Source organism: Cariama cristata, unplaced genomic scaffold (genome assembly GCF_000690535.1).
Source record: "Cariama cristata isolate BGI_N322 unplaced genomic scaffold, ASM69053v1 scaffold1125, whole genome shotgun sequence".
NCBI lineage: Eukaryota > Metazoa > Chordata > Aves > Cariamiformes > Cariamidae > Cariama > Cariama cristata.
In genome coordinates this window covers 1-16,009 of record NW_009615554.1, presented here as the reverse complement: position 1 = coordinate 16,009, position 16,009 = coordinate 1, and the positions used below count along the sequence as shown (strand labels likewise).

Sequence of the window (16,009 nt, the reverse complement as noted above, 5' to 3'; positions counted from 1 at the left end):
TGAAAGGCTGTGAGATAATGTAACGTCAGTCTCTGAAACTCATGCAACTAATTTAATGTTTGTAAATATTAAGAAGTACATTTTAGGGTTATTTTTCTGATTTTGCAAAGCCAACTAATTCTTAGATTCAAATATCCACCCCTCTAAATAGGGACCGAAAGAGAGAAGAGCTAGAACACACTCAGACATCCACAACTACACTGTACCATCCCAAAGCAATTGCCTGTCACACTTCTTCCTCAGAGCCAGGAGGAGATACAGGCAGAAAGGTGACCAAGGCTTGCTAAAGAGAGGATGGAACTATCAATTACTGGAGACTGAAGACTAAGACTTTGATAGTAAAGTTAATAACCCTTTTTCACCTCAGTCTTTCCAATTTGACTTTACTCACTTTTTAAACTGGCAATTAACACTTAATTCTGAAAGCCCATGGACCATTTTGAATTTTTATTAACTTTTTGGCATACATATGCCAACAGCAGTACAAATGCCTTACAAAAACAAAGGCACTCTGATAAAGACGATAAACAGATTCTCCACATGAGAAAAACATGTTGCTGTTCATCGTAATTTAGAATGCCTAATTTTTTTTCCTGGTATTGATATTCTGCACATGTTAATCTGTCTGTAAATATGACTGAATTAGGGATAGTCTCAGAGGTCAAAAGAACTCCAGGTTTATCATTTTGGTTTACAATCAGAATGGAAAAATCTATTAGAAAAATAAGCAGTAAGTATTAGCACAATAAACAAGGCTGGGGAGTCGTGTGTTAAACCTCAAGCGGCCAGGGCTGGCTGCTACCTTCATCTGTCTCTAGGAAGGCTTGGCAGGATGTCAGACCACTAGGTTTCTCTCACCCTTCCTACATCCAAGTTAACTCAACCCTCCCATGCTCTTCCCCATCCTCCCCACTGCAGGAGCTTCTACTCTCCTGTTTACAGCAAAGCCCAAATCAAACAACAGTATTATACTACACCGTTTTCCCCCTCCAAACATTTTGGAACCTGTAGTTATCTACAAGGAACACATGGGACTCACAGGTCAGCATTACCCATGATAGCACATTCTCTCCACCCATGTAATTTTTTCTGGTCCTCGTTCTTTTCTCAAAGTATTTTTCTGTTCCTTCAGCAAGGGAAACATGATAAACTGACTTAAATTAAACTAATTCTCAATTGCAACACTGTCAAACCTTGGAACTGACGCAAGTGCTTAAAAGCAAGCGACACTTGAGCACAATGCTAACAAAGTTAGAACCAGCCTGTTAGCCGTCTTGTTTTCATACACAAAAACATCCCACTTTGCCATCTTGGTGAATCTACAAAGTGTCAACTTAGAGTAAGACTGAAAACACACAGTATATACTACAGAGCACATGCACAACAATTCATATTCTGGCCCATACCTGCTTTTGTAGACATCCCAATCATGCTCCTCTTTTTCTTCCAAAAACTGATGTCATTTTTGAATGCAAGGAAATCAAAGAGAAGCTGCAAATAGCAAGAAACATACTCATTTGCTTGAAATGTGCACTAATTAGAGACTGCCAGCTGAACTGTTAAAAATGCATTTAAGATGGACTTCAAGAAAAACCTGCTTTAGAAGCTTCAGAAATAAAAATTAAGTATCATAAATAAAAGTTAAAAAGAAAAACTGTTTCAGAAGCCCAAGCTCTAAAAGCACTGGAAAATGACAGGATGAATTCCAAATCTGCTACTTCTACAATGCTGCACAACGCAGTGTCCTGTAAAGAAAGTCAGTGACCCAATACAGGGTAACACATGGTAGAGGACAAAGAATGAGGACTCAGAGGAATTGCTCATCTCCTTGATAGACCAGCGAAAAGCCATGCTAAATTAGATTCAAAGTGCTTTGTATTGGATTGATAGTCAATTTAGGCTTGGACAGTACCAAAGCTTTTTAAAAGAAATCCTACAATAGAGTCAGGCTTCCTCTCTATTTCATCACTAAGAAGTTGACCTAAACTTCAGGGACATTTTAGCATTTAATTTGTAGTGAGTATTTTTTTCAGTATTTTCATTCAGTATATTTTTCAGTATTTCCTTTATGCATTCACTGTCTTAAAAAAAGCAGCACAGATTCCAGAAATTCTTGGGTCAGAGAATTTTAATGAAAAAGTATATATTTTTTAACTTAGGCAAATGATGCACAAAAGAAAAAAGCATCAGAAGAGCTAGTCCCAGCCTACAGATACCCTACAACCTGATAAAAGAGAATGGAAAAAATAAATTAATATGCCTGGGAAGTCTAACACTTTCCAATCAAATTAATTGTTTGTAACGTACATAAAGAAATATAACACGCCCAGCAAGTTCTCATCTCTCCCAGAATATGGGAATTTTATTGGGTGTAATTGTAGATGACAAAAATGTTCACAGTAGAACAACAAAGTCTAAAAAAGCTGTTCATTAAAACAAAGATTCATATTTAAATCAAGACACACAATGCTAAGAGAGAGACACAACAACAAATAACCATGACTAGGACCCTAAGCTCTGCACTTTACAGTAACAATTTTTGGAAGCAATTTAGATCAGCTGACCTAAATTTCTCCAGGGATTAGAAGTCAGAGACTCAAACCCTACTACTGGTGCCCCAGCTATGCCGCTGCAGCAGTAAATCTTGTGACAGCTCAACAAAATTTGAACCAATGTCAACAGGCATATTAATTCTAGGAGCTTTGGTTCAACCACAACTGAAAAAAAAGTGATAATGAAGCTAAGGGTTTTATATTTCAGTCAAGACTGTTAGTTTCTATGTAGTCTCAAATTTCTTTCTTATTTGATATTTTTATATCAACTCTGTATTGGAAATACAGCTGACTCGTACCAGAAAACACGTCCATTGCTCTACTGAATTCACTATTTCCAAGAATAGTCCTTAATAAATGAAAGAGTTGAAATTCAGCCTCCCCTCCCTTTTTTTTTTATTTCATATGCCGTAACTCCTAAAACCCAAAGTTTCTCCACTTACATGAAATGCTGCCACGAAGAACGTCAAAGCCAGAAAGTACAGGTTAGTATCAACAAAAATTCCTTTTACTTCATCTGCATCCTTTTCTGAAAACCCTAAGAGAAAGAAAAAGTAATTATGCAAGAAGTACCAGACAGTTACTTGCTGTTATGTTAGAGTCCAGTATGAAAGGAATCTTATGTCGCCTGCACATGTTTTGTTTAGGAATCATAAATCCAAAACACAATGGCAGCTTTATTGGCAAAACCCAAGTCTACCTATATTTTGGCAAGTTATTTGGCTTGCCTTAAACGAAACCCATCAGTTACAAGCAGACTGATGTGCCTTCAACATGTTGTGTAACTACAACTTAAGCTGAACACCTGACAGATAAATGGCAAGACACAGGAAGTCATTCTGGTCTGAGTGGGAAGAACAAGGATTATTCAACTCGGCCTCTGAACTTTTATTTGATACATAAGAAAAGTAAGTGTCACATTAAAAACTGAAAAATGAGAAAAGGACTACACTGTAGAGGACAACAAAGGTCAGTGAGAAACATGGCCATACATGCAACAGTATAGACTCCAGATCATGGATGAGGCATCAACTCTTTTGACAGTCCCTGTAGAATTAACTTGGAAGCTTCTCTTTAATAAATGGAAAAAGGCAAAGCACCTTCCAGGAAGCACAATCTGTAAGCTGAAGACACATTCTCTACTGTCTTATCAAATCTCATAAAGGAGGAATGTTACTACCTTGTTATATACTGGACAACCATTAATTAAAAAAAAGTTAGAGCCTGTCCATGATAAACATGTTTGCCAGCATCAAGGAGTGTTTTCCAGAAGATATACCATCCCTTTGAACTCCTTCAGCCAGTGTTAAGATGCCTTCTGCATGAAGTAGAAAGTTCCAGCCACTGTGATTGAAGCCTACCGTTCTCAGAAAAGACACAATGCTGCATCTGTGGCAATGGCGCTAGTTAAGACACCAGTAAGTTCAGTACCAGTTTACTTTGCCGTATCAGCTGTCCTGCATCACAGCAAGAAGAATGTGAACTTACCCATTTTCAAGTGATTTTGGAGTTTTGCTACCGATCTAAGGTGACCTTTTCAGAAGTTATTCCAAAAGGAAAATTTTAAACCTTATGTTTCACTATCTACACACTTACAGAGAACAAGCAGCATCTTAGGTAAGCTTTTTCTCTAGGCAGAGGAGGTACTTGAAATACATGTCCATCACAAGACAGCCAAGACATGAAATATGAAAATATCAATTATGCCATTTTGAGGAGGCTCACAAAAACTTATGGAAAAATGATGGTCGTCAGACACTCCACACAAACTCTGAGCAAGCAGCTACTTCATTCTTTCAAGACAGTTCTATTAAGCAGACATACTTGCAGCTTTGATATACATTAGCCTGAGCTAAGGAGAAGCAGCTGGATTCTACTTAGGATGACCTTATTCCTTACTCGCCCTCCTTCTCCCAACAAAACATGAGAAAAACTCAGGCTGCAAAAGAAATGGAGAAAGTCTAGACTCTCAGTTAAGTTATACCGTACACAGGTACTGTGTCTTACAATACTACTCTCTGAAACTACTGCTGGACTAGAACAGATTTATTTTTTTCTTTTTCCAGAGGAATCAAAGCATTAAATGTTAAGTTGTCCATCATAAAATATTAATTCAGAGATGACAGTGAATAACCAAGCCTTCTCCCTCTTACTGACTAAATTTTGGTGAACAAAGAACACCACTGAGTAGTATGGAAGCAGCATTACCCCTGCATACGTCTCTTGGGAAACTAATACAATACTGTGTCTACCTGTATTAAAAAAAAAAGATAAACTGGGGAAGATTCAAGAATCATTAAAATAATACAGCACAGAATCTTTTAAGATCTCTTGGCCTGAAAAAAAGTTCAAATTGCTGTCTGTAGAGCTTAAAAAGAGAGGATCAGAAAGTATCCTATACTCATATATATAAACACCAAGCCAACTACAGCCTAGTGGGAGAAAACTAAGTCAGCAAAGATAAAAATGCACATCTTATTTTCAGGGTTAAGAGTGATGATTAAACTCACAAAGGTGTGCATCAGTGGAACAGACATCTAAAGACAGTAAAAGCTTGGCTATACCATCACCAACACACAGCATATGAACTTCAGAGTGGAAGCATACACTTGCTCCACTACATTTAAGCTAAACAGAGAATTTAATAGTTTCACGCATTTAAAGCCTCCAGTTTATCTGAATTACCTTATAAATCTGTAACTGAGCCAAAGTGAGAGGTCAGCCAGTTCTGAAGTGCCAGAAGTAGTATGATCAGAACCCAGACTCTCTCTTCGTGCTAAGGTTGAGCCCAAAGACTTTGCTATGCCTGCCTGTATTTCACTGTAGGTATACGGCTACAGTGACCAGCTGTATATAGCTTATATTAGAGCTTATGTAACACTGATCCAGCTTTCCTGTTTCATGGATGATAGGGGAAACCCGTGGCAAAAATCCTCTCCTCTATTTTGGTCTCCTATGCTTTTACAGCAGTACTATCCAAACAAAATTTATTTTAAAAACAGTTAATTCACCTCTGTATTCTTTTTTCCTACCACACATCAACATTTTATTTCCATCTTTACGTTTAAGGTAAAACAATGTAAGATTTGTAGCGTTAAACCTTTTCATGAGCTAACCGGAAAAAAGAGAGAGTTAAGTGTCATCTATATACTTAGAAGAAAAAAACTGAGAGGTTGGTTGGTTTTTTTTGGCCTAAAGTCATTAAAGATAAAAAACATACCAAATTGTTGGAGGGAGTACACAGCATCCTGCATGTGGATCCAAAATCGGAGTTTTCCAAGAGATATTTTGTCATATGACACTGTAAGAGGTAGCTCTGTTGTTGAACGATTTATAACCTGTATTTCAAAAAGACAGTTTCATTTTTAATAGCAGAAAAATTGCAACAATCATTTCCATTCATTTTTTTAAATAAAGGAAAACGATTATATCACACTGATTTAATCACACAATTTTAAGAGGTCAGTTTGTTTTTTGAAAGGGAATAAGATCTTAGACTTCCATACTACGCTTGAAGTCTTTGGGTTTTTTTCCAAGAAATGTTACATTAGTGGTTTGTTCTGTTCAAGTTCATATAGCAACTTCACTGTTACTGTATACAAATGCCTCTGAGACGTTTACATGAAGTTCCCTCTGCTGGTCTCCACTCAAATGGGAAAAGTGTGCTCAAGGTAATTCTCTTTTTTGACAGTTCTTCTCCGAATGTATAGGCTAAGATTACCTAAGCTAGAAGATCAAAAAAAAAAAAGAAAAAAAATCATATCCCAAGGGCCACAGTCAGAACTTTACTAAATTGAGGCTGGTTTTGAGAGAAATTGAAGTTCCAATTCATACCAAAACAAAAGGTGGGGAAGTAAGATGATGCTACTTTGCTACTTGCTCGTACTGCTGAAAACACCACTGCTAACGCTAAGCAAGCTACCCTGCCCGCAAGTTTTGGGATACAGAGTGTCACAGGAATCTTCTTCATGCTCCAGAAGAAAAAAAATTCAGCTAATCCTACTGTATCATCTACATTTTAGTTATGATGATGAGAACTACTTGGGGTTGCCTTAAGGTGAGGGGGGAAAAAAAAAAGTCTTAAATTGCCTCAGCTCCTTCTGCATGATAGTTGACTGTCTCTCAAACAGGTTTAGAAGAAAGGGAAAAAGATTGTCCTCACAGATATTAGAATTTTCTGCACTTACCTAGGTACAAGTTCAGGCAGTATGTTTTAAACTTGCAAGAACAGCTCAAGACTACAGACAGGCAGGCACACTTTGCAACAGTTCAAGATCTATTGCTCCCGGCTCCTAATTACTACCCAATCATAACTCCCATCTCAGAACTGCTGCTCTACACTCTATCTGTTTCTACAGTAATTAGTTAGCTGACACCTACCTGAGATGAAAGGGTTGCTTCTGATTCTTACGTTACAGAACCATGGTTTTAGCCTCCCCACGTATCAGTCAGGTGTGAACTGGGGATTACATTCACTCTCCCATCCCCTCTTTCCTCCAGTGAGTACAAACAATTCTCAATCTCACCACCCTCCCAAGACCCTATAAGCTTTTCAGACAGTGGCAGAACATGCATGCATGCATGCAAGGGAGAGAAAGGGAAGCTGAGAAAGTTTTATAAATACAGAAGGGAGAAAGTTTGAGAAACTAGAATGGTGTCAGGAACCTCTGAATTGTCTGGGGAAAAAACAAACAAACCAACCCAACCCAGGCTGAAACCACCATGGTTCGAACTGAGGGCAGAGAATGCTGGTGAGATTCTACAACTGTTTACCAAAAGCTACATAAACATCTTCCAGGCTTCTTCTTTGCAAAGGACACCTGTAATCCCTCAAATTCTCATTCCAATTTCTCACTATATCAAAGATAGCATCAACATTTCTGGGAGAAAAGGAAAAGAAATTTTATCTGTGCAGGACAGACAGGAAACAAAAATTTTGCAAATGTATGGGTAAGTAACATGCAGCAAGTGCACGCTAACACAGACAAAGCACTGCTAAGGAGTTAGGCATAGTGTAAGGAGAAAAAGGGTTTGCAATACAAGACAAAGATAAGAATTCTTCAACATCAAAAGCAAATCAAATGAAGATACAAAGATCAGAAGAATGAACTCTTTCTCAATGAACAATTAGAAGTCCACAAGTGTTGCCTCTCAACCTAGTTGAGTGTGATGATTGCTAAGCCTTTGAAAATGAGGAAATTACCAAACCTCTGCACTACAACCTACTCTTGTAGTACAGCCTCAGAATATCACCTATTACTTCTAGCACTCTACTTTATCAGTACTACAAAACAGTGTGTGAACGTAACAAAATGAAACAAAAAACGAAAACGTAACAAAAACGAAAAAAAGTTCAGCAGTATGAATGTTAAAGTTTTCTCTTTATTAAATCAGAATCCTGTACAATCTCCAACCCTCCAGCACTGGCAAGAACATTTAAAAACATGAGGAACACACAACCTCTAGACTGCAGTATTTACCAGAGAAGACCTACATCTGGGTCAAAAATAATAGTCAGTTCAAGGTCCACACAGCCTAGCACAAGCAGGGAAAATGTATCTTCAGCTCCATAGCTTCAGGTCGGGCACACCAAACAAACAGCGTCTATGCCCCTATTTACAGTCAAATGCCGACCTTGCTCCACAAAAGCTGTATCGCCTTCTTCCCTTATTCTTCCCTGTTCCTCACTCACCCCTCGTTATCTCACAGTACGCGTGCCACTAGATCACTCTTTCTGCCAGGCTCGAGAGCAGTTTGGCAAGTCACTACTGAGAAGTCACACAAGCCAATGCTTGAAGGGGACGTTTGCCAGTTTTGATGGAATAGCCTTTGCAGCACTTCTCAGGATCTTTAGCGACTTTAAGGCGGTGAGTTACGATAGCATTAACCGTGACATACATGACAACTGCAAGAATGTTATTAATAACATGACAATGCTGAGTTTATTTGTAAACAGGGTACATGACTTGATCAGTTAGAAGCTCATATGAATGTACTGAACTGAATGAACTGTGGTAAGAAACTTAAAACAAAGGACAATGACCACGGATAATGCCATCAGAAAAGCGTATCTAAAGAAATACTGGACAAAACTATCTGCTACCAAGATCTGTAACAAATGCTAAGGAGTTTATTTTGCCCAACAAGCTTGAGGTGCAGAGGATGCAAGTTCTCAAAGAAGATTCTCCCTAACACTAAGTAACGAAATTCTTTGTGTGAGCTAAAGTTAATGAATTGGAAAGACAATTTAGGAGGTCTATGGAAAGTTTACATCTACTAAGGCTTCCATCTAGAAAATGATGAATGTGGACATAGGCATTCAACAGTTTTAGACATTCCCCAAGACTTTCATTCTCAGCAACTCTGAGTGCTAAATTCCAGTCAGTGCAACTGAAAAGAACTGCAGGGCTTAACAAAGAGCTGCTAAGATATATGGTTTAGATGCAGGGTACTGCCATATGTAACTCACAGTAAAGGAATCGCGTGATTTCCCACAAGAGAAAAGTTGGGCAAAAGCTGAATAAACTGGATACAGAAAATTCTATTTAAATCTACAAAAAAACTTTTTTTTTTTTTTTAACTGCAGGTGTGACTGAACACTATAACAGGTTGCCCAGAGAGGCTATGGCATCTCCATCCTTGGATATATCCAAAACCTAACTGGAGATGGTCCTGAGCAAGCTGCTCTAGGTGACCCTACCCTGAGCAGAGGCATTGGACTAGCAACCTCCAGAAGTTTCATCCAACCTCATTCTTCTGTAATTCCATTACTGAAGTTTCTAAGTCCTGATTTGTTCGAGTGCACAAAATCACTGGATGTATTGCAACACCAAGCTTTCAGGTGCTCAAGTTACTCTAACGTGATAGAGAGCACCACCAGAAAATTTAACCATGAGTGAATTTTTTGGAGATAAGAGAACAGCTACTGACTTATCTCAGTGTAGCTCCAGTATCAGTTGTGATCAGTATGTTCATTTCCCAAGAACATATCAGAAGCCACTCTGGGATGCTAACAAAACTTGTCCAGCTTAGGGAGTCAAATTGCTCATGAGACTGCTCCCACCACAGCTGGTGCTGCAGTGATGTGCTCCATATCCACTCAAAAGGCAGAAACAATGGAATCCAAGTATCTTCTGGTGGAATAGAAGGGAGTGCTCGGCAGATACTTCTGCTAGAGGGGAGTCTCAAAACCCAGATCCAGCCTCTACAGTTACCACAGTTGACTACATTAAGTTAAACAGTCATTGATAGAGTCCTTTTGTGAATGTATACTTTTTCATTACAGCAAACAACTACGACAAAATCTTAATTAAAACAACATTGAAGATTACTGTTAAAATTGTTAAAGGTAATTAAAGGTATTCTATTACTCACCATCAAATCTTTCACTCTGTTGCTTAGCTGATCAATAAATAATATTGGAAGGTAATGCACTGTCTTCCCCAACTGAACCCTAGGATGTTTAAACATGGATTTTATGACTGTAATGATCTAAAAAGAAAACTACTTTTATTCATATTAGCACTCATTCATCACTTCCAGATCTACCCACGTAGATATTTCCCACCATCTTTTCAGGCACATTTTCTTTCAACACACAGCAAGAAAGAAGCCACTAGCCTAGAGTCTTTTATTGAGAGATGTCTATATAAAAAATTAGGCATGTCATATTTCTCCTTTTAGTTTGTTTTCACTTTTCTGTAGAAAGACACAACAAGCAAAAAAAAAAAAAAAAAAAAAGACAAATGAAATTGGTTGTGATGATGCTGAAACTGTTGCATGACCGAGGGTAGAGGAAATTAAAAACTTTTGTTGGAGAGAAATGTGCTGAAATTTACTACCATGTATTTGTATCCTTTGTCTCAAGTATCCCTCTGCTACTGCAACACTGACAACTCTCCACCATCTCCCCAATCATCTGCACCCTCAATGACACGACCAGGTCAGCAACAGCACAGGCTCTAGCTAGCATGGGACTACGAACATGATGGCTGGTATGCACAGAGGAAGGTGAGATACTGCTGGAGAGACTGCACAAGGAGCAGAAATCTTCTCTGCCTTCTCCTCAACAGAAGCTCTCCTTTGGGTTGCTCTACCACCTCGCCAACCTGCATGAAGCCAATGGAAACTTCCCAGCCTTTGAGCCCTCTACAAAACTGACCACTGGAAAGTTACTTAGCAAATTATAACCCATATGCAATTCCTTTGTCAGTATCATAGAAAAGTATTCAGCCTAATACCCTAAGAGAGACAAATTCTTAAAGTTCTTCACTAGAAAGGCAGTTATCTACACTGTGATTTCTTGGTAAAAGTCTATGGAACTAGTGTAACAGAGCTTTTTAAAGCCTGAAAGTTGAATTGTAGTTGTTGACAAAAGAAAGAAGTCTCTACGTGTGCTAAGAAAGACTGCATACTAAATATATAATGGGCAACAGTAATATAGAAAAGCGATAAATCGAGGCTCAGAAACTGCTTGGTTATCTAACTGAAGAGGTTTAGATTTCTATGTAATAACTACAATTAAAGCTACTGCTAGTGGAATTGCAGCAGGCTATTTCATATCCAAACTATTTCCTGTATAAGGCAATGACAAAACAGCACTGATGCATATCTAAACACGACCAGAAAAAAATATCCTTGCTCATCAACCCCAGTCCAATCCCTTCTTGTTATGGGCCTATCTTACGAGTTACTAAGTTTATGTATTCTGGCTGGGAAGCTTTCCCAGAACGCCAGGGTCTGCTGATTAAGCAACTACTTCTGGATTTAACAGGATACTTGTAGAGCAAGGCATCAACATACAGCAGCACAAGTCAATACAGCACTATTTACATGGTTAACACTGGAAGTAATTTAAGCAAGTTGTGAACAGAAGCTACTGCCTACATTCAGTGGCCTAAAAACCTATCCCTGCTTTTTAGTATTTTCTTGAGAAAATGATATAATGTAGGAACACACATTGTCAAAGTAAAATAAAGCCAATCATAAAGGGAGAAAAAAGACGTCATAGGAGATCAGCTGTGCCTCTTCAGCACTTGCAGTCTGTACAGATAACTTGCAGATGAAGGATAACTGGAAAGGTCAAGGGACAGCAATTGCCTTAAAGGCCAGAAGTATGATTTGAGACAAGGGGGTATGAAGCCTGCTGTAGCATTTTACTTGTGTCTTTATAGTTCTGCTTTGTCTTACTATGATAACTCCATACAAAAAAGTATTCTAAACTCTGAGCTGCCCAGGAACAAGATATCTTCAATAAGGTTTTCTAGTACATAATATCTTACTAATTGCCACTACCAAAATGCAAGCATTAAAAATATTTATTCTTGTCTTCTAAGGACCAATTTAAACATAAAATACAAAAGGAAGCTAGGGAGGATTTTCGAAGGAAAGTGCAGTAAGTTTATAACAACAAATTTAAGTCATCAACTTACATCTTCATGTAACGGTGAACATCAGCAGGGAGGGATGATCCATCAAACACAAAATCTTCCACCATGACATTTAAGGTTAATCTTGACCTCCAGTGAGAGACAGGTTCATCTAGAGCACTGGTCTCTCTTTCTGCTTCAATTTGCTTTAAAAATAGAACGAACATACATACCGCTAAACATACAGAATTTTGAATAAGATAATACTTTGCTCACAAAAACTATGGAGTCATTAACTATATCACAAAACAGAAGCCCACTAAGCAACACTTTACCTTAATTTTGACCAGGTCAAGTATTTTGCCAAAATAGGACAGAACAGGTTATAAAAGCCCACCATTAATCTGACACTGAAAAAATTCAGTGCCCATTCACTGCCTTGTTCATCAAGAATGAATATTCATCTAATTAATCTTAATACCTTAGGAATGTGGATACTAGTCAGAAAAAGTTGCTTTGAAATAAGGACTGTAGAATAACCAGATGTTACTTCAACACAGTCAAAAGGATGTGAGTGATCAATCATATTAATTTTCGGGAGTAATAAGATCAGACCATTTGTTTTGAACATCTGAGCTTCCAAATGCTGTGTAAAGCAGTGCTGAAACCAAGTACAACCTTAGCTTTCAGTAGGTGCTTACCCCCAAGGCATTCTACTTGGTTTTCCCTGGATGAACACCATCTGTTCTGACTTTTACTGTTGGACTTTAGCCTCAACTCATTTTCAACTTTATTCTGACAGGATTTAGAAACAGCACTGCTGGTGACACGTATATTTCAGATTCCAAAGAAGAGCAGAGTAAAATTCTCAAGCTCCACTTAATGTGAGGCACAACAGCCATTCACAAGTATTTCATTAAATAACACTACATTTTTCCCCCCACTGGTGAGTAATCATAGCATTTGTCAAAGGACACTATCTTATTCTCTTGAACTGAAGTGGAAAGTAAGAACATCTTAAAGGAAAAGAAGCAATTTGATATCAGTTGCTCACCAACCTCAAAATCAAGTTCATATCTCTTGTTTCATAAAACCAAAGCATATTATTTCACATGAATCCAACTTACTATAGAAAGCACCATCGTGCTGTTACAGAACAATACAGTATTTCTACCAAAAGCAATGAATCCTTAAAGAAGTAATTAATGTTAACTAGGTAAGCATTTTAATAGTAGCTAGTGTTATGGAGTGCTCTACTTTTGCTGTGCTGAGTGGTCTACTATTAGTGTACAAGCTGATAATCAAGAAGAGGAGGTTTGATTATTTTTTTTTCTAATATTATCATTAGCGTAAAGATACAAGCACAGCAGATGCTAACACTAGAACTGTCTGTAAAAGAAATCACTTTTTTTGCAGTTGTTCATCTATAGATGGAAAACCCACCTACCTGCGTGGCTGATTCTCCAGTGAGCAAATTAATCTCTTCTGGTTTAGGGACCATGTATGTGGTCAGAGGGCTTACTATATGCACCTGCTTACCATCATGCCAAGGCAAAATGCCAGCATGATGAAGAAATATATATGCATATAATGTGCCATTATTTCGGGTTTTCTTTGGTACAGAGACATTCACGGTCCTAAAAGACAAAATAAATATATTATGAGATGACATAGCACATGCTGAAATATTTAGCTATTATGTATAAGGATGACTGAAGATGTTCTGGAAGCAAGCAAAAGAAGGTTGGGGACTTTAAAAAAAAAAAAAAAAAAAAGAAGAGACATTTGGGTTGTCTGGCACACAAGAATTAGTTCTGGCTAATATGCCCTGATGAGCCATGGCTGGATGGGACCAATTTATATACTCCAGTATATATCACAACATTTGCATTTCCAAAGTTTTACTATTATCTTAAGATAGTTTAATCTCTGTCCAATTCATACTTTATTACCCTAGATAACACAGGACTGCATCATCAGTGCTTTTGTTGTTTTCCCCTGCCAACAGGTCATAGTGCCAAAATTATCACAGCTCTTGTAGAAACTAGTCTTCCGTGTGCTGAATATGGACCACAGATTGCATACGGACTTTAAAGTTTTTTTAAAAAAAAAAAATCACAAAAAAAATCACAAAGTTTTGCCAAGCACTTTACATTAATAAAATATCTTCTCAGTTATTGCATGCCAAACACAGAAGTCTAGATTGGAGCCCCAAACCATGGAGTCACTCCCCTTGTGTTCGCCAAGAAATTATCCGACTTGCAACTTTGCACAACGCCTCCTCTATTCCTGTAAATTTGCTCAGGTTATTTTGCTCTGAATACTTTCAATGGCTTAGCAGACTCTGTCAGTAAAACAATTCTTACATTTTCAAGTCCATTCGAGACAAGGTTTAGTATGACCTAAACTGCAGGTTCTTTAACTATAGAAAACGCAGAACATGAAAGAACCTAGGAGACTCTGTGACAAGTCAAGAATAAGGCGACTATTTTAAACAAAGTGAGGCAGCAAATATGAAGCACAATATAGTTCTAATGATTTTAATTGTACAGAGGCATACGTAGAGGGCAGTCAGAAATCTGCCTAAAGGCACAACCTTAATCCATCTTAGCACCAACATCCCTTCAGAAGATCTCAAAACTCTAAGCTATCAGAAAAAGGTTTACTTTTATGATTATTAGCACTGAAACACATAAAGAAAAGCATGTTGCTAAAACATGGGAAGAGAACGCAGTTTGACTTCTAAATTCTATCCCAGGTCTGAATCCATGGCTATTAAAAACAAAATATGACGCAGCTAGTAGTCTGGCTACACGTGTTATTAGAGGAAAGTGTCAAGCATTTCCAGGCACTTTGACTTAGTATTTTCACAACGGAAAATCATTTTTACTATCACAAGCAAAGCACGCTTTTATAAAACATTTGTCTATATGCCTGAAAACACTATGCTGATTCAAACTAACCAATACTTAAGTTTAGCACATCATATGTACATTACTGATTTAGCACAGCTAGTGAGATGAATGTTCAGAGTGGAATCTGAAAATTAAGATAGAGAACATAGGACAGCGTTCAAGATTTGTAAAATCTACAGGAGAGAAACAAGCATTTCTGTATTTACTAGCACAGCTTTGTTTTGCAAGCTTCGTTTCTTGCAACTACAAGACGATTTTCAACCTAAGGAAAGTTTGTCTAAGAGCTTATTCCTCAGCACCAGGTGAACTTATCGGACCATTTCCATCAAGGCAGGCACTTTATCAGTGTTTAATTCACAAAATATTCTAGAAACCTTTAACTAAAGAGAAAACCACTATTTTTATTAACAGCAGCATTTTATCCTCAACTCTAAGGCTGAAATCCAACTAACATCTTTCCTGCCTTAACATGGTAAATATGGTTATTACTTTACGAAAACAAGTGTGAAGTGAATAGCCTGTGCAGCACGCAAAACCAGCTTTAACCCCAAAACAAAGAACAGAAGAACCACCACTCTACTCTTTCAACACAACAATCACAAACAGTCTACCTTGCTTCATGCGTACTTCCATACATGTAACTACGTTAAGATACATACTTCAGAATGAAACAAGGAATTCGTAGTTCAGATACTTACATTTCAAATTTGGACTCAATATCAAAATCCTCCACATTCAAAACCAGATCTATATTACTCTCAGCACCGATGTTTGACCGTGTGGTAGTATACACGCTTAACTGAAATCAAAACACAGCAGAGAGACAACAGAGTACAGAAATATTAAATTCATGCACCAGCACACTTAGGGCACAGACCTGTATTTCAGCCTCACTAACTTCCCCAGTCACCTGACGGTTATATACATTGGGAAAGAAACCAGTGCACTCGATAAAAGTCTAACGTAGCTTTCAGCTATCCCTTCCCTCCTTTTGGGGGCAGAAACACACCGTAACGTGGCCACCACGTTCATTTTAATAGCAGAGCCTGTTCTTGAAGCTGAAGTCAACGATCGGGCAGTGGGCAGGCCACGCGTGACCGCGGCTGTCAGCCGAGTCACCGCGGCGCTTCCCGCACCCACCAGCGCAGCGCCGGGGACGGAGGAGCCAGGCCCG

The 16,009-nt window shown here is 38.2% G+C and overlaps 1 protein-coding gene across 1 annotated transcript in view; it reads right to left on the bottom strand.

Moving 5' to 3' along the window:
* Positions 1 to 15,634, bottom strand: part of CLPTM1L (CLPTM1-like) — a gene marked incomplete at its 5' end in the record, with an annotated part of 28,149 nt that extends 12,515 nt beyond the window's left edge. Inside the window, 7 exons of the mRNA XM_009699816.1 lie at positions 1,407 to 1,491; positions 2,996 to 3,090; positions 5,773 to 5,890; positions 9,927 to 10,005; positions 11,984 to 12,126; positions 13,368 to 13,557; positions 15,534 to 15,634. Coding sequence (XP_009698118.1) covers positions 1,407 to 1,491; positions 2,996 to 3,090; positions 5,773 to 5,890; positions 9,927 to 10,005; positions 11,984 to 12,126; positions 13,368 to 13,557; positions 15,534 to 15,634 — 811 coding nt within the window. The remainder of the gene's footprint in view (positions 1 to 1,406; positions 1,492 to 2,995; positions 3,091 to 5,772; positions 5,891 to 9,926; positions 10,006 to 11,983; positions 12,127 to 13,367; positions 13,558 to 15,533) is intronic.
* Between the last annotated feature and the right edge of the window lie 375 nt (positions 15,635 to 16,009).